This window comes from Oncorhynchus mykiss, chromosome 16, assembly GCF_057628025.1.
Source record: "Oncorhynchus mykiss isolate SJ-2025 chromosome 16, ASM5762802v1, whole genome shotgun sequence".
In the NCBI taxonomy this organism is placed as follows: Eukaryota; Metazoa; Chordata; class Actinopteri; order Salmoniformes; family Salmonidae; genus Oncorhynchus; species Oncorhynchus mykiss.
This window is the reverse complement of record NC_143037.1, coordinates 597,978-619,665: the sequence shown is the minus strand read 5'-3', so window position 1 is coordinate 619,665 and position 21,688 is coordinate 597,978. Positions and strand designations below refer to the sequence as shown.

The following is a 21,688-nucleotide window of genomic DNA, read 5'->3' as shown; positions in this document are numbered from 1 at the left end:
GAAACAAAGCTTGTTTTATAAGGAGGATGGGATCCACCCAAATCACTTAGGTTCCTGGATCCTTTCACAGTATTATAAGGAGGATGGGATCCACCCAGATCACTTGGGTTCCTGGATCCTTTCACAGTATTATAAGGAGGATGGGATCCACCCAAATCACTTGGGTTCTTGGATCCTTTCACAGTATTATAAGGAGGATGGGATCCACCCAAATCACTTGGGTTCCTGGATCCTTTCACAGCATTATAAGGCTGTGTTGAGACAATGACTTATCAATGACCCAAATCCATCTCAGTTAATCCCTACCATTTTGTCGCTGAGTCATCATAAATCTTTATCAAATGTACATTCTCCCAGGGGTGTTGGTAGACACAATGTAAGTAACCTAATTGATGTCCCTCTCACTACCCTGAATGCCTCAGCTGATCGTACAGCTATTGTATGCAGTACTCTTGTGCCTATGAACCAGAGTTATACTGTTAGCACTGTGGTATGCCCTAGTAGGAAGTCCACTGTGTGCAGCTCACCCTGCACTAACATAAATACCAAGAGAACATCTACTTCTGCTAAGCGTTCAAGTAAAGCAATGAAAAGATGCAAGCATCCCAGAAAAGTGCTCAAAACTGCCCACGTTAACATATGTAGCTTTAAGAAGCAAGGTTCAAAATGAATAATTTGCTAGTAACAGATGATATCCATATTCTGACAATCTCTAGTTAGAAAAAGGAATGAAATCATCAACATGTACTGAACACATCTTTACTAATGCTACAGAGATGTGCTTTAAAGCAATATCCAAATACATTGATCACAATATGCTCTTGTAGCCATATCTAGCAAAACTATAGTTCCAAAGGCTGGGCCTGATATAGTGTATACGAGGTCATACAATATGTTTTGTAGTGATTCCTATGTTGTTTTGGCAAATAATATTTGTTTGTCCGTGGTGTATGATGACGAGCAACCAGACGCTGGTTATGAATTATTACCAATTATGAAATTGGTCATCCCAGTTACTAATAAGCATGCACCCATTAAGAAAACTGTTAAATCCCTGTGGATTGATGAGGAATTAAAAAATGGTATGGTTGAGAGGGATGAGGCAAAAGGAATGGCAAAAAAGTCTGGCAGCACAACCGATTGGCAAACGTACTGCAAATGGAGGAATAATTTATCTAAATTGAATTAAAAGAAGAAGAAACTACACTATGAAACAAAGATAAATGACAAAGAATGATAGTAAAAAGCTTTGGAGCACATTAAATTAAATGTTGGGAAAAAAGGCAAACTCAGCTCCATCATTCATTAAATTAGATGGATCATTCATCACAACTGATCAAATTATGAAAGACAAGCAGTGTAATTTTGAGTGTGGAAGAAGTTAAATAAATCAGCAATTACAAGCTACCATGGTCTGACAACTTGGATGGAAAATGACTGAGGATAATAGAGGATGATATTCCTATTTGCCATATCTTAAAGCTAAGCCTACTAGAAAGTGTGTGACCTCAGGTTACCTGCCGCCCCAGTATTTGACCAGATACAGCTATTTTACAGTAAACAAATTGACAACAAACGTTCAACATGCTTACAGAGAAGGGCATTCAGCACAGCACTTACAACTTCAACATACTCTCCTGCAACCGCCTCACACAATGTGGTATTGTTCTGCTATTTCCTTCACTTCGGAACCGGAACCCCCAACAGAAGATAGCCAGCTAACTAGCTACTAGACACAGCTAGCGGTCATCAGTTAACCTTTAGCCCGGACAACTCCTGCCAGTCTGAACAATGCGATTCAACCCAGAGCGTATCAGTGGTCTTACTCTGCATATCCCCGGATTCCTACCTCAAGCTCTGAACCTCTTCAACTGGATCATCACAGCTAGCTAGCTGCTATCCGATTGGCTTCCCCTGGCTATCGTCTCTGTCCCGAAGCAAGCACCAATTAGCCTGGAGCTAGCCTATGCTAGGCCAATCTCCTGGCAACCTGAAGAGGTCCATCAGCCACTCCTTGGGCTACTATACCTATTTTACCAACTTGCCTGGACCCCTTTAATTGCCCCGCCAATCCATCACGAATGGACTACCAACGTAATCCGCCCAACATCCCAAGAATGCCCATCTGCTAGCCTGCTAGCCGCGGCCCGATAGCTGTCTGGAGCACACGGGACTGTTAGCTGAAGAAATCCATCAGCCAATTTTTTAAATGTACTTGATATCCTATTTTGCCTATTGGTCTCGACCCTTTTACTACCCGGAGCCCGGCTGATCCATCATAACTGGTCTGTAACAGCACAAAGGGGCTAGAACTGACTTCTTCCATCGCGACGTCCCTTTAAGGCCCTTCTGCTAGCCTGCTAGCCCCGGCCCGCTAGCAGTCTGAATCGCTGTGTCTCCAGCTCGCCCAGCTACTCACTGGACCCTATGATCACTCGGCTATGCATGCCTCTCCGTAATATCAATATGCCTTGTCCATTGCTGTTTTGGTTAGTTATTATTGCCTTATCTCACTGTAGAGCCTCTAGCCCTGCTCAATACGCCTTAGCTAACCCTTTAGTTCCATCTCCCACACATGCGGTGACCCCACCTGGTTTAAATGATGTTTCTCGTGACAATATCTCTCTCATCATCACTCAATGCCTACGTTTACCTCCACTGTATTCACATCCTATCATACTGTACATTATCCCTTGAATCTATTCTACCATGCCCAGAAAGCTCCTTTTACTCTCTGTTCCCAACGTACTAGACGCCCAGTCCTTATAGCCTCTAGCCGTACCCTTATCCTACTCCTCCTCTGTTCCTCTGGTGATGTAGAGGTTAATCCAGGCGCTCTCATTTGTTGACTTCTGCAACCGTAAAAGCCTTGGTTTCATGGATGTTAACATTAGAAGCCTCCTTCCTAAGTTTGTTTTATTCACTGCTTTAGCACACTCCTCCAACCCGGATGCCTTAGCCGTGTCTGAATCCTGGCTAAGGAAGTCCACCATAAACCCTGGAATTTCCATCCCTAACTATAACATCTTCCGACAAGATAGAACTGCCAAAGGGGGCGGAGTTGCAATCTACTGCAGCGATAGCCTGCAGAGTTCTGTTTTACTATCCAGGTCTGTGCCCAGACAATTTGAGCTTCTACTTTTAAAAATCCACCTTTTCAGAAAGAAGTCTCTCAACATTGCCACTTGCTATAGACCAACTTCTGCCCCCAGCTGTGCCCTGGACACCATATGTGAACTGATTGCCCCCATCTATCTTCAGAGCTCGTGCTGTTAGCTCAACAGACTTGGTTTCCCAAATGATTGCCTCGCCTGATTCACCAACTATTTCTCTGATAGAGTTCAGTGTGTCAAATCGGAGGGCCTGTTGTCCGGACCTCTGGCAGTCTCTATGGGGGTGCCACAGGGTTCAATTCTCGGGCAGAGTCTCTTCTCTGTATATATCAATGATGTCGCTCTTGCTGCGGGTGATTCCTTGATCCACCTCTACGCAGACAACACCATTCTGTATACTTCTGGGGAAGCTGCTGTCTTGGCAGGAACTAATGGAGATCCATAATAAACCCCAGGAAGAGTAGCTGCTGCCTTGGCAGGAACTAATGGAGATTCATAATAAACCCCAGGAAGAGTAGCTGCTGCCTTGGCAGGAACTAATGGAGATTCATAATAAAACCCAGGAAGAGTAGCTGCTGCCTTGGCAGGAACTAATGGAGATTCATAATAAAACCCAGGAAGAGTAGCTGCTGTCTTGGCAGGAACTAATGGGGATCCATAATAAACCCCAGGAAGAGTAGCTACTGCCTTGGCAGGAACTAATGGGGATCCATAATAAACCCCAGAAAGAGTAGCTACTGCCTTGGCAGGAACTAATGGGGATCCATAATAAAGCCCAGGAAGAGTAGCTGCTGCCTTGGCAGGAACTAATGGGGATCCATAATAAACCCCAGGAAGAGTAGCTTCTGCCTTGGCAGGAACTAATGGGAATCCATAATAAACCCCAGGAAGAGTAGCTGCTGTCTTGGCAGGAACTAATGGGGATCCATAATAAACCCCAGGAAGAATATCTGCTGCCTTGACAGGAACAAAGGTGCGGACTCCGAACGCACAACCTAAACCTATAGGGGAGGGTGTGGGTGGGCATCTGTCCGCGGTGGCGGCTCTGGTGCTGGACGTGGCCCCCACCTCACCATAGTCTTAGTCCCCCACCTTGTCCGCTTCCGTGGCCTCCTAACCACGGCGACCCTACTTAATGGCAGCTCGGGACAGAGGGGCAACTCGGGACAGAGGGACAGCTCGGGACAGAGGGGCAACTCGGGACAGAGGGGCAACTCGGGACAGAGGGGTAGCTCGGGACAGAGGGGTAGCTCGGGACAGAGAGGAAGCTCAGCACTGAGAGGAAGCTCAGCACTGAGAGGAAGCTCAGCACTGAGAGGAAGCCCAGGCAGGTAGTTGGCTCTGGCAGATCCCGGCTGGCTGGCAGTTCTGGCAGATCCTGGCTGACTGGCAGTTCTGGCAGATCCCGGCTGACTGGCGGATCCTGGCTGAATGGCGGATCCTGGCTGACTGGCGGTTCTGGAAGATCCTGGCTGAATGGCGGATCCTGGCTGAATAGCGGATCCTGGCTGACTGGCGGATCTGGAAGATCCTGGCTGACTGGCAGCTCTGGCTGCTCCATGCTGACTGGCTTCTCCGGCTACTCCATGCTGACTGGCTGATACATGCTGACTGGCGGCTCTGGCTGCTCCATGCTGACTGGCGGCTCTGGCTGCTCCATGCTGACTGGCGGCTCTGGCTGCTCCATGCTGACTGGCGGCTCTGGCTGCTCCATGCTGACTGGCGGCTCTGGCTGCTCTATGCTGACTGGCGGCTCTGGCTGCTCCATGCTGACTGGCGGCTCTGGCTGCTCCATGCTGACTGGCGGGTCTGGCTGCTCCATGCTGACTGGCGGCCCTGGCTGCTCCATACAGACTGGCAGCTCTGGCGGCTCCTTGCAGACTGGCAGCTCTGGCGGCTCCTTGCAGACTGGCAGCTCTGGCGGCATCCTGCAGACTGGCAGCTCTGGCGACTCAGTGCAGACTGGCAGCTCCTTGCAGACTGGCAGCTCCTTGCAGACTGGCAGCTCCTTGCAGACTGGCAGCTACTTGCAGACTGGCAGCTCCTTGCAGACTGGAGACTCCGGCAGCGCTGTAGAGACGGAAGGCTCTGGCAGCGCTAAACAGGTGGGAGACTCCGGCAGCGCTGGAGAGGAGGAAGGCTCCAACTGCGCTGAACAGGCGGGAGACTCCGGCAGCGCTGTAGAGGAGGAAGGCTCTGGCAGCGCTAGATAGGCGGGAGACTCCGGCAGCGCTGGAGAGGAGGAAGGCTCTGGCAGCGCTGGACAGATGAGGCGCACTGTAGGCCTGATGCGTGATGCTGGCACTGGTGGTACTGGGCCGAGAACACGCACAGGAAGCCTGGTGCGGGGAACTGCCACCGGAGGGCTGATGCGTGGAGGTGGTACTGGATAGACCGGACCGTGCAGGCACACTGGAGCTCTTGAGCACCGAGCCTGCCCAACCTTACCTGGTTGAATGCTCCCGGTCGCCCTGCCTGTGCGGCGAGGTGGAATAGCCCGCACTGGGCTATGCAGGCGAACCGGAGACACCGAGCGCAAGGCTGGTGCCATGTAAGCCGGCCCAAGGAGACGCACTGGAGACCAGATGCGTAGAGCCGGCTTCATGGCACTTGGCTCGATGCTCACTCTAGACCGGCCGATACGCGGAGCTGGAATGTACCGCACAGGGCTATGCACCCACACTGGAGACACCGTGCGCACCACAGCATAACACGGTGCCTGCCCAGTCTCTCTAGCTCCCCGGTAAGCACAGGGAGTTTGCGCAGGTCTCCTACCTGGCGTAGCCATACTCCCTGTGAGCCCCCCCCAATACATTTTTGGGGCTGACTCTCGTGCTTCCTTCCGCGCCGCCGTGCTTGCTTCGCCAACTCCATTCTCCGGTAACCTTCCGCGCACTGCTCCATCGAATCCCAGGCGGGCTCCGGCACTCTCCCTGGGTCGACCGCCCACCTGTCTATCTCCTCCCAAGTAGTATAGTCCATACTCTTGCTGTCCATAACGTCCTCCCATGTCCATTCCTCTTTTCGCTGCTGTTGCCCGTCACCACGCCGCTTGGTCCTGTTGTGGTGGGTGATTCTGTAACGGTTTTCTTTAGGTGAAGGAGAGTCGGACCAAAATGCAGCGTGGTATTCTTGATACATATTTAATAAAGAAGAAAACACGAACTATACAAAAACAACAAACGTACCGTGAAAACCTAAACAGCCTATCTGGTGACAACAAACACAGAGACAGGAACAATCACCCAACAAACCCCAACACCAAACAGGCTACCTAAATATGGTTCCCAATCAGAGACAATGACTAACACTTGCCTCTGATTGAGAACCATATCAGCCCAAACATAGAAATAGACAAACCAGACACACAACATAGAATGCCCACCCAGCTCACGTCCTGACCAACACTAAAACAAGGAAAACACACACGAACGATGGTCAGAACGTGACATGGGGATCTTTAATAAATAGAATTACAAATTATATAGACATAATTTGACATTTGAAATGTCATGATTCTTTTGAAACTTTTGTGAGTGTAATGTTTACCGTTCATTTTTATTGTTTATTAAACTTTTGTTTATTATCTACCTCACTTGCTTTGGCAATGTTTCCCATGCCAATAAACACTTTAAAATCTAATTTTGAGATTGAGAGATAGAGAGAGAGCAAGAGAGCGAAAAGAAAGAGAGATAGAGAGAGAGAAAGAGAGAGAAATAGAGGGAGAGAGACAGAGAGAGAGAGATGGAGAAGAAGAGAGTGAGAGAGAGAGAGAGAGATGGAGAGAGAGAGAGAGAGAGAGAGACGGAGGAGAGAGAGAGAGAGAGAGAGAGAGAGATGGAGGAGAGAGAGAGAGAGCGAGAGAGACAGACAGACAGACAGACAGAGAAAGAGAGAGGGAGAGAGACAGAGAGAGAGAGATAGAGAGAGAGAGAAAGAGAGAGAGATAGGGAGAGAGATGGAGAAGGAGAGAGAGACAGACAGACAGACAGACAGACAGACAGACAGACAGACAGACAGACAGAGAGAGAGAAAGAGACAGAGAGAGAGAGAGAAAGAGACAGAGAGAGAGAATATAAAGCCAGTAGTTACCTGCAGGCTGGGAGAGAGGGAGGTATCATAGCGCTGCAGCAGCTCAGGTAAGCCCAGCAGTGGGCGGGGCATGGAGTTATGTGGGTGTGTCAGGGTGTGGAGGGTGTGGTCTAAGGTGTCGATACGGTAACCCCGTAGCAGCGTATGGAACCCGTCCCCGCTCAGGCCCTGCCGGTCGATAGAGGAGGTGCTGCCGTACTCCCGGTGGAGAGCTGCGCCGGTGTTGGGGTTCACTGCAGTACCGTCCATTATAATGTCCTCGCTGTCGATATCACTGATGGTGACGTCACTGTTGGAACGTTGGCGGATGGGATGGAGCCCCGCCCCCTTTAAAGGGGAGCGTCCTAATAGGTCGGACAGACTGTACCTGGGATCCTCTCCCAACTCAACAGTTTCACTGTAGTCAGAGTCTATAGGGGGCTGGTCATGTGACTGTATCGCCGCTCCTGATTGTTCGAGAGGCTGCTGGTCGTTATGGAACGCCGTGACGATGCTCTCGTATTTGGGGGAGTTTTGGCATCCTCCATCACAGATATCCCTCCGGGGGGCGGGAGGCCAGTCTGTAGCCCAGGCTCGGATACCCATCTTGGGCATGGCTGTGGTCCCTGTCCCCCCTGTCTCCCCTGTCCCATTGGTCTTCCCCCCACCACCACCACCATCAGGCTTGTTGCCCTGCTGTGTCCCCTGGGCTGGGGGCCCCATGCTGCCGTTCAGGGCCTTTAGTTTCCTGGTCAAGAGTTCCTCAGACTGAGGCTGCATGGCTCTCTGCTGCTCCTCCCCTGCACCTCCTCCTCCCTGCAGGCAGGTCTCGTCGTCTGTGGCAGAGTGATCACCACTCATATCCTGTAGCAGACAGATTCTCAACTCCCCTCTCTGTCTGCATTACATGGTGAGACTCAGACATGGGAGGAGGCTGCTGAGGAGAAGGTTGTTTTCCTGGGTCAAGGAGTCTAGGGGTCGATCTCGCACGCTGGTGTGACAATGGACACAAGGCATCTGGATGTCCAGGGACCAACCACTAATAAGCGTTGATTAAAAGTAATTTTCCGTCCTTTTTCTCCTTTCACTGTGAGTTCGTCAAAGGCAAAGCAGTATTTTCCTCTTCACAGTGCCTTGTTCCTCTCTGGGTATCCGAGCTGAGTGTGTTCAGAGTGTGTATTAATCTTAGTTCACGAAGCCTCGGCTAATTCAGGAGGACAGCTGAAGGAGCTGGATGTGATCTGCTGGTTGAAGACAAAGGCAGAAGAAGAACAAGAATGTTAGAGAATGTTAACACTGCAGCACAGTGAGAAAACAAGGGAACTCTGAGGATGGCTACATGGGGAGAACAGAACAGTGAAACAGAGTTAGTATAGGGAGAACAGAACAGAGATAGTACAGGGAGGAAAACAGAACAGAGATAGTACAGGGAGGAGAACAGAACAGAGATAGTATAGTGAAGAGAACAGAACAGAGGTAGTATAGAGAGGAGAACAGAACAGAGATGGTATAGGGAGGAAAACAGAACAGAGATAGTATAGGGAGGAGAACAGAACATAGATAGTATAGGGAGGAGAACAGAACAAAGATAGTACAGGGAGGAAAACAGAACAGAGATAGTATAGGGAGGAGAACAGAACAAAGATAGTAGAGGGAGGAAAACAGAACAGAGACAGTGCAGGGAGGAAAACAGAACAGAGATAGTACAGGGAGGAAAACAGAACAGAGATAGTACAGGGAGGAAAAGAGAACAGAGATAGTATAGGGAGGAGAACAGAACAAAGATAGTACAGGGAGGAAAACAGAACAGAGATAGTATAGGGAAGAGAACAGAACAGATATATTATAGGGAAGGGAACAGAACAGAGATAGAATAGGGAGGAGAACAGAAGAGAGATAGTACAGGGAGGAAAACAGAACAGAGACAGTATAAGGAGGAGAACAGAACAGAGATAGAATAGGGGGGAAAACAGAACAGAGATAGAATAGGGAGGAGAACAGAACAGAGATAGAATAGGGGGGAAAACAGAACAGAGATAGAATAGGGGGGAAAACAGAACAGAGATAGAATAGGGAGGAGAACAGAAGAGATTTGGTATAAAGAGGAGAAAAAAAAACAGAGATTGAATAGGGAGGAGAACAGAAGAGATTTGGTATAAAGAGGAGAACAGAACAGAGATAGAATAGGGAGGAGAACAGAACAGAGATGGTATAGGGAGGAAAACAGAACAGAGATAGTACAGGGAGGAGAACAGAACAGAGATAGTACAGGGAGGAGAACAGAACAGAGATAGTATAGGGAGGAAAACAGAACAAAGATAGTACAGGGAGGAAAACAGAACAGAGATAGTACAGGGAGGAGAACAGAACAGAGATAGTATAGAGAGGAGAACAGAACAGAGATAGTACAGGGAGGAGAACAGAACAGAGATAGTATAGAGAGGAGAACAGAACAGAGATAGTTTGCTACTAAGACAAGACCATGCAGTCATAATGGGTAGATCTGCTATTTACCACCACAAACCAATACTGGCACTAAGACCGCACTCAACTAGTTAAGTAAGGCCATAACCAAACAAGAAAATGCTCATACAGAAGCGGCGCTCCTAGTGGCCGGGGACTTTATTGCAGGCAAACTTACATTATTTTGACCTAATTTCTACCAGCGTGTCACATGTTCAACCAGAGGGAAAAAAACTCTAGACCACCTCTACTCTACACACAGAGATGAACACAAAGCTCTCCCTCGCCCTCCACTTGGCAAATATCCTTCTGATTCCTGCTTATCCCCTCAGGGGTGCGTTCTTAGTCCCCTCCTGTACTCCCTGTTCACCCACGACTGCATGGACAAGCACGACTCCAACACCATCATTTAAGTTTGTCACGACAACGATGAGACAGCCTATAGGGAGGAGGTCAGAGACCTGGCCGTGTGGTGCCAGGACAACAACCTCTCCCTCAACGTGATCAAAACAAAGGAGATGATCGTGGACTACAGAAATAGGAGGGCCGAACAAGCCCCCATTCACAGAGTTTAAAGTTCCTTGGTGTCTACATCACCAACAAACTATCATGGTCCAAAAAAACCAAGACATTTGTAAAGAGGGCACGACAACGCCTTTTCCCACTCAGGAGACGATGAGTTAGATATTACTGTTGGAGCTAGGAACAAAAGCATTTAGTTAGATATTACTGTTGGAGCTAGGAACACAAGGATTTCGCTACATCTGCAATAACATCTGCTTAATATGTGTCTTTGATTTGATCTCGATGTGTGCTATCATCTCTGATTCTCTGCTGGGTGAGTAATATTAATTGCACCTATAGCCTATTTTGTGTGGTCTCAATCAAATGATCCATACGAAGTGCATGCTGGGAGAAGCACAGAACAAAGTTAGATTTGCAAGATAGCTGCTGATGTTGTAAATACAACAAGGGTGCATTACACAGTGCGATGAATGTTCCAACCCTGAGCCCCCAACTGCTCTGCTCTTCCTGATCAAAAAAATAATTGTGTGCTGCTTAACCAAAGGCTGTGCTGTTTAACCAATGGCTGTGCTGCTTAACCAATGGCTGTGCTGCTTAACCAATGGCTGTGCTGCTTAACCAATGGCTGTGCTGCTAAACCAATGGCTGTGCTGCTTAACCAATGGCTGTGCTGCTTAACCAATGGCTGTGCTGCTTAACCAATGGCTGTGCTGCTTAACCAATGGCTGTGCTGCTTAACCAATGGCTGTGCTGCTTAACCAATGGCTGTGCTGCTTAACCAATGGCTGTGCTGCTTAACCAATGGCAGTGCTGCTAAACCAATGACTGTGCTATGTAGGCCTACGGTGGCAGTTCAGGAGGAGAGTCAGAGGTTTCTTCCCCCAAAAGGTACGATGTACCGGTAAAATAAATAGTGGGGGTACGGTGTCCTGGTAAAATAAATAGTGGGGGTACGGTGTCCTGGTAAAATAAATAGTGGGGGTACGGTGTACCGGTAAAATAAATAGTGGAGGTAGGGTGTACCGGTAAAATAAATAGTGGAGGTAAGGTGTACCGGTAAAATAAATAGTGAGGTGTCGATGTACCGGTAAAATAAATAGTGAGGGTACGATGTACCGGTAAAATAAATAGTGGAGGTACGATGTACCGGTAAAATAAATAGTGGAGGTACGATGTACCGGTAAAATAAATAGTGGGGGTACGGTGTACCGGTAAAATAAATAGTGGAGGTAGGGTGTACCGGTAAAATAAATAGTGGAGGTAGGGTGTACCGGTAAAATAAATAGTGAGGTGTCGATGTACCGGTAAAATAAATAGTGAGGGTACGATGTACCGGTAAAATAAATAATGGAGGTACGATGTACCGGTAAAATAAATAGTGAGGTGTCGATGTACCGGTAAAATAAATAGTGAGGGTACGATGTACCGGTAAAATAAATAGTGAGGGTATGGTGTACCGGTAAAATAAATAGTGAGGGTACGGTGTACCGGTAAAATAAATAGTGGGGGTACGGTGTACCGGTAAAATAAATAGTGAGGGTACGGTGTACCGGTAAAATAAATAGTGGGGGTACGGTGTACCGGTAAAATAAATAGTGAGGGTACGGTGTACCGGTAAAATAAATAGTGAGGGTACGGTGTACCGGTAAAATCAATAGTGATAATAATAATAATTAAAAACAAAATGTCAAGAGAACTGTAGGCTATTACCATGGAACGGGTAGCATAGCCATGGAGTGGGTGGCATAGCCATGGAATGGGTGGTATAGCCATGGAGTGGGTGGCATAGCCATGGAATGGGTGGCATAGCCATGGAATGGGTGGCATAGCCATGGAACGGTGGCATAGCCATGGAATGGTGGCATAGCCATGGAATGGGTGGCATAGCCATGGAACGGGTGGCATAGCCATGGAACGGGTGGCATAGCCATGGAATGGGTGGCATAGCCATAGAATGGGTGTCATAGCCATGGAACGGGTGGCATAGCCATAGAATGGGTGGCATAACCATAAAATGGGTGGCATAGCCATAGAATAGGTGACATAGCCATGGAACGGGTGGCATAGCCATGGAATGGTGGCATAGCCACGGAGTGGGTGGCATAGCCATAGAATGGGTGGCATAGCCATAGAATGGGTGGCATAGCCATGGAATGGTGGCATAGCCATGGAACGGGTGGCATAGCCATAGAATGGGTGGCATAGCCATAGAATAGGTGGCATAGCCATGGAACGGGTGGCATAGCCATGGAATGGTGGCATAGCCATGGAACGGGTGGCATAGCCTACGCTCCAAAATGTGGTGTGGTTATACGAGAACACTGACATGTTGCCAAGGCAGAAATCAGTGGCCGAGGCGTGCGGACAGCAATGGAGGCATTCATTCTTATGACAATCGGCAAATGTTATTTCACTTTTTGATGTTTTGTGTAACAGATCTCTCTTTCCAATCACCACTGTTTAGAGGATGAAATATGTTGTGAGTGGATGAACTTGAGCGCGTAGCCTAGTAAGGAGCCCTTTGAAAGGTTTGTTTGACAATCAGATGAAAACATCATGACTGGTTGTGTTTATGCCACAATAAAAGGTCATATATTTTATGACAAATCTTTATGACTAAACCTACAGAGATGCTATTGAATTAATACTATAAGGATTAGGCAGCCACCTAGTGCTGCACTTTGACCAGGGAGGCATGTTCTGAGCTGAACCTACCACCTAGTGCTGCACTTTGACCAGGGAGGCATGTTCTGAGCTGAACCTATCACCTAGTGCTGCAGTTTGACCAGGGAGGCATCTTCTGAGCTGAACCTACCACCTAGTGCTGCAGTTTGACCAGGGAGGCATCTTCTGAGCTGAACCTACCAGGATGCACCTTCAACAACACTTAACACCTCACACTATTCTGCCCAAAAACAATGATTACTTATCTCACCCAGTGGCATGAAGGCTATTTACATAGGTGAGGGCTGATGCCGCCCCATGATGCTTTGCCAAAGCCGAGGGCGCAAAATATTTGGCTTGTCCATGCCCAGCGCGCCTCTCCAGATGCCTCCTCTAAAAAATGGTGTTTAATTTGCCGTTATTATGTTCTGTTCTGCCGACTCTTAGCAGAGAAAAAATTGTCCTGGGGCCAAACCTATTGACGACCCCTGCTGTACACTAGCCTATTCTAGTTTAGCAGGGATAGTAGGGGGTGGACATTTTTTGTCTCGCCTAAGGCGGAAGAACATCAAGGGCACATACATTTTTGTTGGTGCAGGTGCGTGGGAGGTTCAGTACCGGGAAGACATCTACTTTCACCCCTGATTAGAGTAACAACCAGGGGGCTTTGTGTTAGAGCCTATTTCTTCCTATTTAACAAATAAGACCTATCTGTTTGACAGACCAAATTAGGCTATGTCCATAGATTTGTATATTCCCCCCATGCACCAACTGCAGAACAGACTATGATAGGCGCACAGTACTACATAGAGCCATGACTACATGGAACTCTATTCCACAGTACTACATAGAGCCATGACTACAGGGAACTCTATTCCACAGTACTACATAGAGCCATGACCACATGGAACTCTATTCCACAGGGAATAGGGACAAATGCAGGTAGACTACTCTGTCTAGGGACACCTGCAGGTAGACTACTCTGTCTAGGGACTCCTGCAGGTAGACTACTCCGTCTAGGGACACCTGCAGGTAGGCTACTCTGTCTAGGGACACCTGCAGGTAGACTACTCTGTCTAGGGACTCCTGCAGGTAGACTACTCTGTCTAGGGGCACCTGCAGGTAGACTACTCTGTCTAGGGACACCTGCAGGTAGACTACTCTGTCTAGGGACTCCTGCAGGTAGACTACTATGTCTAGGGGCACCTGCAGGTAGACTACTCTGTCTAGGGACTCCTGCAGGTAGACTACTATGTCTAGGGACTCCTGCAGGTAGACTACTCTGTCTAGGGACACCTGCAGGTAGACTACTCTGTCTAGGGACACCTGCAGGTAGACTACTCTGTCTAGGGACACCTGCAGGTAGACTACTCTGTCTAGGGACTCCTGCAGGTAGACTACTCCGTCTAGGGACACCTGTAGGTAGACTACTATGTCTAGGGGCACCTGCAGGTAGGCTACTATGTCTAGGGGCACCTGCAGGTAGGCTACTATGTCTAGGGGCACCTGCAGGTTGGCTACTATGTCTAGGGGCACCTGCAGGTAGGCTACTATGTCTAGGGGCACCTGCAGGTAGGCTACTATGTCTAGGGACTCCTGCAGGTAGACTACTCTGTCTAGGGGCACCTGCAGGTAGGCTACTATGTCTAGGGGCACCTGCAGGTAGGCTACTCCGTCTAGGGACACCTGCAGGTAGACTACTATGTCTAGGGACTCCTGCAGGTAGACTACTATGTCTAGGGACTCCTGCAGGTAGGCTACTCCGTCTAGGGACACCTGCAGGTAGGCTACTATGTCTAGGGGCACCTGCAGGTAGGCTACTATGTCTAGGGACACCTGCAGGTAGACTACTATGTCTAGGGACACCTGCAGGTAGGCTACTCCGTCTAGGGACACCTGCAGGTAGACTACTATGTCTAGGGACTCCTGCAGGTAGACTACTATGTCTAGGGACTCCTGCAGGTAGGCTACTCCGTCTAGGGACACCTGCAGGTAGGCTACTATGTCTAGGGGCACCTGCAGGTAGGCTACTATGTCTATGTACCAATTGGGTAGAAGAAGAAAAAATGAAGAAAAAAGATTTAAGGCACACTGAACCAGCAGCAATACAGCAATACGCCATCCCATCTGGTTTGGGCTTAGTGGGACTATCATTTGTTTCCAAACAGGACAAGACCCAGCACACTTCCAGGATGTGTAAGGGCTATTTGACCAATAAGGAGAGTGATGGAGTGCTGCATCAGATGACCTGGCCAATCACCCGACCTCAACGCAATTGAGAAAGTTTGGGATGAGTTGAACCACAGAAACGCAGCCAACAAGTGCTCAGCATATGTGGGAACTCTTTCAAGACTGTTGGAAAAGAATTCCAGGTGAAGCTGGTTGACAGAATACCAAGCTGGTGCAAAGCTGTCATCAAGTCAAAGGGTGTCTACTTTGAAGAATCTCAAATATAAAATATATTTTGATTTGTTTAAAACTTTTGGTTACTACTTGTTTCATAGTTTTGATGTCTTCACTTCTCTAAAATGTAGAAAATAGTCCAAAATAAGAAAAACCCTTGAATGAGTAGGTGTGTCCAAACTTTGACTGGTACTGTATTTACTACCTTTAGGCACCTCCTCATATCATACTGAAGAATGTGTACCTCCCATATGGCACCCTATTCCCTACATAGTGCACTTCTCCACATGAGCCATTGTCAAAAGTAGTGCACTATGTAGGGAATAGAATGGCATTTGGGTCAGAACCCGTGTATTCAGGTCAGTGCTAGGATTGTCTGTTCTCTACTTGACTTGTATATGGCCTGAACATATGCTTTTAGCCAGTATATATATATATATATATATATATATATATATATATATATATATACACAGTGCCTTGCGAAAGTATTCGGCCCCCTTGAACTTTGCGACCTTTTGCCACATTTCAGGCTTCAAACATAAAGATATAAAACTGTATTTTTTTGTGAAGAATCAACAACAAGTGGGACACAATCATGAAGTGGAACGACATTTATTGGATATTTCAAACTTTTTTAACAAATCAAAAACTGAAAAATTGGGCGTGCAAAATTATTCAGCCCCCTTAAGTTAATACTTTGTAGCGCCACCTTTTGCTGCGATTACAGCAGTTTTGCACATCGAGAGACTGAAATTTTTTCCCATTCCTCCTTGCAAAACAGCTCGAGCTCAGTGAGGTTGGATGGAGAGCATTTGTGAACAGCAGTTTTCAGTTCTTTCCACAGATTCTCGATTGGATTCAGGTCTGGACTTTGACTTGGCCATTCTAACACCTGGATATGTTTATTTTTGAACCATTCCATTGTAGATTTTGCTTTATGTTTTGGATCATTGTCTTGTTGGAAGACAAATCTCCGTCCCAGTCTCAGGTCTTTTGCAGACTCCATCAGGTTTTTTTCCAGAATGGTCCTGTATTTGGCTCCATCCATCTTCCCATCAATTTTAACCATCTTCCCTGTCCCTGCTGAAGAAAAGCAGGCCCAAACCATGATGCTGCCACCACCATGTTTGACAGTGGGGATGGTGTGTTCAGGGTGATGAGCTGTGTTGCTTTTACGCCAAAGATAACGTTTTGCATTGTTGCCAAAAAGTTCAATTTTGGTTTCATCTGACCAGAGCACCTTCTTCCACATGTTTGGTGTGTCTCCCAGGTGGCTTGTGGCAAACTTTAAACGACACTTTTTATGGATATCTTTAAGAAATGGCTTTCTTCTTGCCACTCTTCCATAAAGGCCAGATTTGTGCAATATACAACTGATTGTTGTCCTATGGACAGAGTCTCCCACCTCAGCTGTAGATCTCTGCAGTTCATCCAGAGTGATCATGGGCCTCTTGGCTGCATCTCTGATCAGTCTTCTCCTTGTATGAGCTGAAAGTTTAGAGGGACGGCCAGGTCTTGGTAGATTTGCAGTGGTCTGATACTCCTTCCATTTCAATATTATCGCTTGCACAGTGCTCCTTGGGATGTTTAAAGCTTGGGAAATCTTTTTGTATCCAAATCCGGCTTTAAACTTCTTCACAACAGTATCTCGGACCTGCCTGGTGTGTTCCTTGTTCTTCATGATGCTCTCTGCGCTTTTAACGGACCTCTGAGACTATCACAGTGCAGGTGCATTTATACGGAGACTTGATTACACACAGGTGGATTGTATTTATCATCATTAGTCATTTAGGTCAACATTGGATCATTCAGAGACTGAACACTGAACTTCTGGAGAGAGTTTGCTGCACTGAAAGTAAAGGGGCTGAATAATTTTGCACGCCCAATTTTTCAGTTTTTGATTTGTTAAAAAAGTTTGAAATATCCAATAAATGTCGTTCCACTTCATGATTGTGTCCCACTTGTTGTTGATTCTTCACAAAAAAATACAGTTTTATATCTTTATGTTTGAAGCCTGAAATGTGGCAAAAGGTCGCAAAGTTCAAGGGGGCCGAATACTTTCGCAAGGCACTGTATATATATATATATATATATAATCAGATCATTTGAGACTGTGTGTCTGTCTGGCTGTTTGATCATCTCGATGTGGCTCATATTTCTGTTTATCCTGTGTTAACAGTAGACTACAAAGGCAGACAAACACAGCTGGACTTGTGTCTGGGGAGAGGAGGAGAGGGGAAAGAAAGGAGGAGGGTTTGGGAGGCAGAGGGGAGGCAGAGGAGGAGAGGAGGAGAGTAAGAGGGAGGCAGAGGGGAGGCAGAGGAGGAGATGATGAGAGTAAGAGGGAGGCAGAGGGGAGGGAGAGGAGGAGAGTAAGAGCGAGGAGAGGAGGAGATGAGACTAATATGGAGGCAGAGGAGGGAGGAAACTCAGTCACCCTGACATTATCTTCATCATATGGTAACTTATCATCATATTAGGCTGAGCTAACTGTGGTCAAGTTGTCCAACATTAATGTTGTGATCGTCCTTAAAATCAGAATAATCACATCGTGTGTTGCTGTGTGATGCTGTTTCCATGGTTGAGGAGGTTTCTCTCAACAGCTCAAGATGTATCATCAGACAGGGGAGTTGAGACAGAACCAACCCCTATAAGATAGATCAATAACCAACAGGGGAGCATGTTATGGGGGCTGGTGAACCGTCTGGGGGATTTCGTAGTGCTGTGGGGCATCATGGTGGTTCATGCTTGTTTCTAACGTTTAAATATAAAAATACAGTTTGTGCTTTCAATGATGCAACTATCGGGCCAATAAAAAATAAATTAAACATGTATGTTTGTCTGATTCCCAAACTCTTGGTCTCTGTTTGGTCTCTGTTTGTCCTGTGTTTGGTCTCTGTTCGTCTGATTCCCATACTCTTGGTCTCTGTTTGTCTGATTCCCATACTCTTGGTCTCTGTTTGTCTGATTCCCATACTCTTGGTCTCTGTTTGTCTGATTCCCATACTCTTGGTCTCTGATTGTCTGATTCCCATACTCTTGGTCTCTGTTTGTCTGATTCCCATACTCTTGGTCTCTGTTTGTCTGATTCCCATACTCTTGGTCTCTGATTGTCTGATTCCCATACTCTTGGTCTCTGTTTGTCTGATTCCCATACTCTTGGTCTCTGTTTGTCTGATTCCCATACTCTTGGTCTCTGATTGTCTGATTTCCATACTCGTGCTCTCTGTTTGTCTGATTCCCATACTCTTGGTCTCTGTTTGTCTGATTCCCATACTCTTGGTCTCTGATTGTATGATTCCCATACTCTTGGTCTCTGTTTGTCTGATTCCCATACTATTGGTCTCTGTTTGTCTGATTCCCATACTCTTGGTCTCTGATTGTCTGATTCCCATACTCTTGGACTCTGTTTGCCCTGTTAGGCTGAAAAGGATGACATAACCTCTTTGTCTCAGTCTGTCCTGTTGGTCTCAATGTCTCTAGACAGAGTAGCCTACCTGCAGGTGCCCCTAGACAGAGTAGTTTACCTGCAGGTGGCCCAAGACAGAGTAGCCTACCTGCAGGTACCCCTAGACAGAGTAGTCTACCAGCAGGTGTCCCTAGACAGAGTAGTCTACCTACAGGTGTCGCTAGACAGAGTAGTCTACCTACAGGTGTCCCTAAATGGAGCAGTCTACCTGCAGGTGTCCCTAGACAGAGTAGTCTACATGCAGGTGTCCCTAGACAGAGTAGTCTACCTGCAGTTGTCCCTAGACAGTAGCCTACCTGCAGGTGTCCCTAGACAGAGTAATCTACCTGCAGGTGTCCCTAGGCAGAGTAGTCTACCTACAGGTGTCCCTAGACAGAGTAGCCTACCTGCAGGTGTCCCTAGACAGAATAGTCTACCTGCAGGTGTCCCTAGACAGAGTAGCCTACCTGCAGGTGCCCCTAGACAGAGTAGTCTACCTACAGGTGTCCCTAGACAGAGTAGCCTACCTGCAGGTGTCCCTAGACAGAATAGTCTACCTGCAGGTGTCCCTAGACAGAGTAGTCTCCCTGGAGGTGTCCCTAGACAGAGTAGTCTACATGTATCATAATCTAATTTTTATTTTTAGTTTTTCTCCCCAATTTCATGTCATTCAATTGATAGTTACAGTCTCATCAGTGGACTGTACTACATAGTATTAATAGACCGTACTACATAGTAATAGTGGACTGTACTACATAGTATTAATAGACCGTACTACATAGTAATAGTGGACTGTACTACATAGTATTAATAGACCGTACTACATAGTAATAGTGGACTGTACTACATAGTATTAATAGACCGTACTACATAGTAATAGTGGACTGTACTACATAGTATTAATAGACCGCACTACATAGTATTAATAGACCGTACAACATTGTATTAATATACAGTACTACATAGTATTAATAGACTGTATTACATAGTCATAATGGACTGTACTACATAATAATAGTGGACTGTACTACATAATAATAGTGGACTGTACTACATAGTAATAGTGGACTGTACTACATAATAATAGTGGACTGTACTACATAATAATAGTGGACTGTACTACATAGTAATAGTGGACTGTACTACATATTAATTTTGGAACATACTACGTCGTAATAATGGACTGTACTGTATGACAATCTACAAACGGACTGCCCCAGTATCCAGTTTAGTATGACAGTCTACCAACGGACTGCCCCAGTATCCAGTTTAGTAAGACAGTCTACTAACGGACTGCCCCAGTATTCAGTTTAGTATGACAGTCTAACAACGGACTGCCTCAGTGTCCAGTTTAGTATGACAGTCTACAAACGGACTGCCCCAGTATCCAGTTTAGTATGACAGTCTAACAACGGACTGCCCCAGTACCCAGTTTAGTATGACAGTCTACCAACGGACTGCCCCAATATCCAGTTTATTATGACAATCTACCAACGGACTGCCCCAGTATCCAGTTTAGTATGACAGTCTACCAACGGACTGCCCCAGTATCCAGTTTAGTATGACAGTCTACCAACGGACTGCCCCAGTGTCCAGTTTAGTATGACAGTCTACCAACGGACTGCCCCAGTATCCAGTTTAGTAAGACAGTCTACCAACGGACTGCCCCAGTATCCAGTTTAGTATGACAGTCTACAAACGGACTGCCCCAGAATCCAGGTTAGTATGACAGTCTAACAACGGACTGCCCCAGTATCCAGTTTAGTATGACAGTCTACCAACAGACTGCCCCAGTATCCAGTTTAGTATGACAGTCTACCAACGGACTGCCCCAGTGTCCAGTTTAGTATGACAGTCTACCAACGGACTGCCCCAGTATCCAGCTCAGGGACAGAGCAGCAGAGCAGGGCCAGAGCAGGGCCAGAGCAGCAGAGCAGGGCCAGAGCAGGGCCAGAGCAGCAGAGCAGGGCCAGAGCAGGGCCAGAGCAGCAGAGCTAGCACAAAGTACCACCTGTGCAAATAACTATCAATGACAACACACTGGGACAAGTGATGAGGATTTAACAGCTGAGTGAGAATACAACACAAAATGACCAATCGCATTGAACAGATCAGATCAGCTGGTTGAATCCCTCTTTCAAAACAACAATATAACCAGCCTGTCACCTCACCCCACCGCAGCATAGCCAGAAGACTGGGGGGGGAGCGAGGGGAAAGACGTAGAAGTTGTATCTGTGCTCTTCAAAATAACAAAGAGCTCCTTTCTGTAGTTCCTTGTGTCTGACAATCATGTGTTAGTTCTGTTTTCTGGATTCTCTGTAATGTATTGACTTCATGTTGACCCTGACCCAGCCGGAGTCTCAGGAGGGTGAGGAGCCCTTATTTCACAAGATGACATGAAATACCTTAGAGCCAGTGGTGTAAAGTGTTTAACTAACAATACTTTAAAGTACAACTTAAGTCGTTTTTTGGGGCATCTGTAATTTACTTTACTATTATTTTTTTTTACATCTTTAACTTTTACTTTTACACCAGATTCCTCAAGAAAATATTGTACTTTTCCTTGACAACCCAAAGTACTTCTTAGATTTTGAATAATTAGCAGGACAGGAAAATTGTGAAATTCATGCACTTATAAAGATAACACCTGGTCATCCCTACTGCCTCTGATCTGGAGGACTCACTAAACAGAGAACATCCCTGGTCATCCCTACTGCCTCTGATCTGGTGGACTCACTAAACAGAGAACATCCCTGGTCATCCCTACTGCCTCTGATCTGGAGGACTCACCAAACAGAGGGCATCCCTGATCATCCCTACTGCCTCTGATCTGGAGGACTCACTAAACAGAGAACATCCCTGGTCATCTCTACTGCCTCTGATCTGGAGGACTCACTAAACAGAGAACATCCCTGGTCATCTCTACTGCCTCTGATCTGGAGGACTCACTAAACAGAGAACATCCCTGGTCATCACTACTGTCTCTGATCTGGAGGAC

The 21,688-nt window shown here is 46.9% G+C and overlaps 1 protein-coding gene across 5 annotated transcripts in view; it reads right to left on the bottom strand.

Annotated features, from left to right (window-relative positions):
• sipa1l2a (signal-induced proliferation-associated 1like 2, genome duplicate a) overlaps positions 1 to 21,688 on the bottom strand; it is a 303,115-nt gene that overhangs the window by 214,002 nt on the left and 67,425 nt on the right. For 3 of the 5 annotated variants that reach the window (XM_090201691.1, XM_090201693.1, XM_090201694.1), the window contains exon 3: positions 7,206 to 8,428. In XM_090201691.1, the coding sequence (XP_090057817.1) occupies positions 7,206 to 8,045 (840 nt within the window). In that variant the 5' untranslated portion in view covers positions 8,046 to 8,428. The remainder of the gene's footprint in view (positions 1 to 7,205; positions 8,429 to 21,688) is intronic. The other 2 variants (XM_090201692.1, XM_090201695.1) reach the window with 1 other exon arrangement.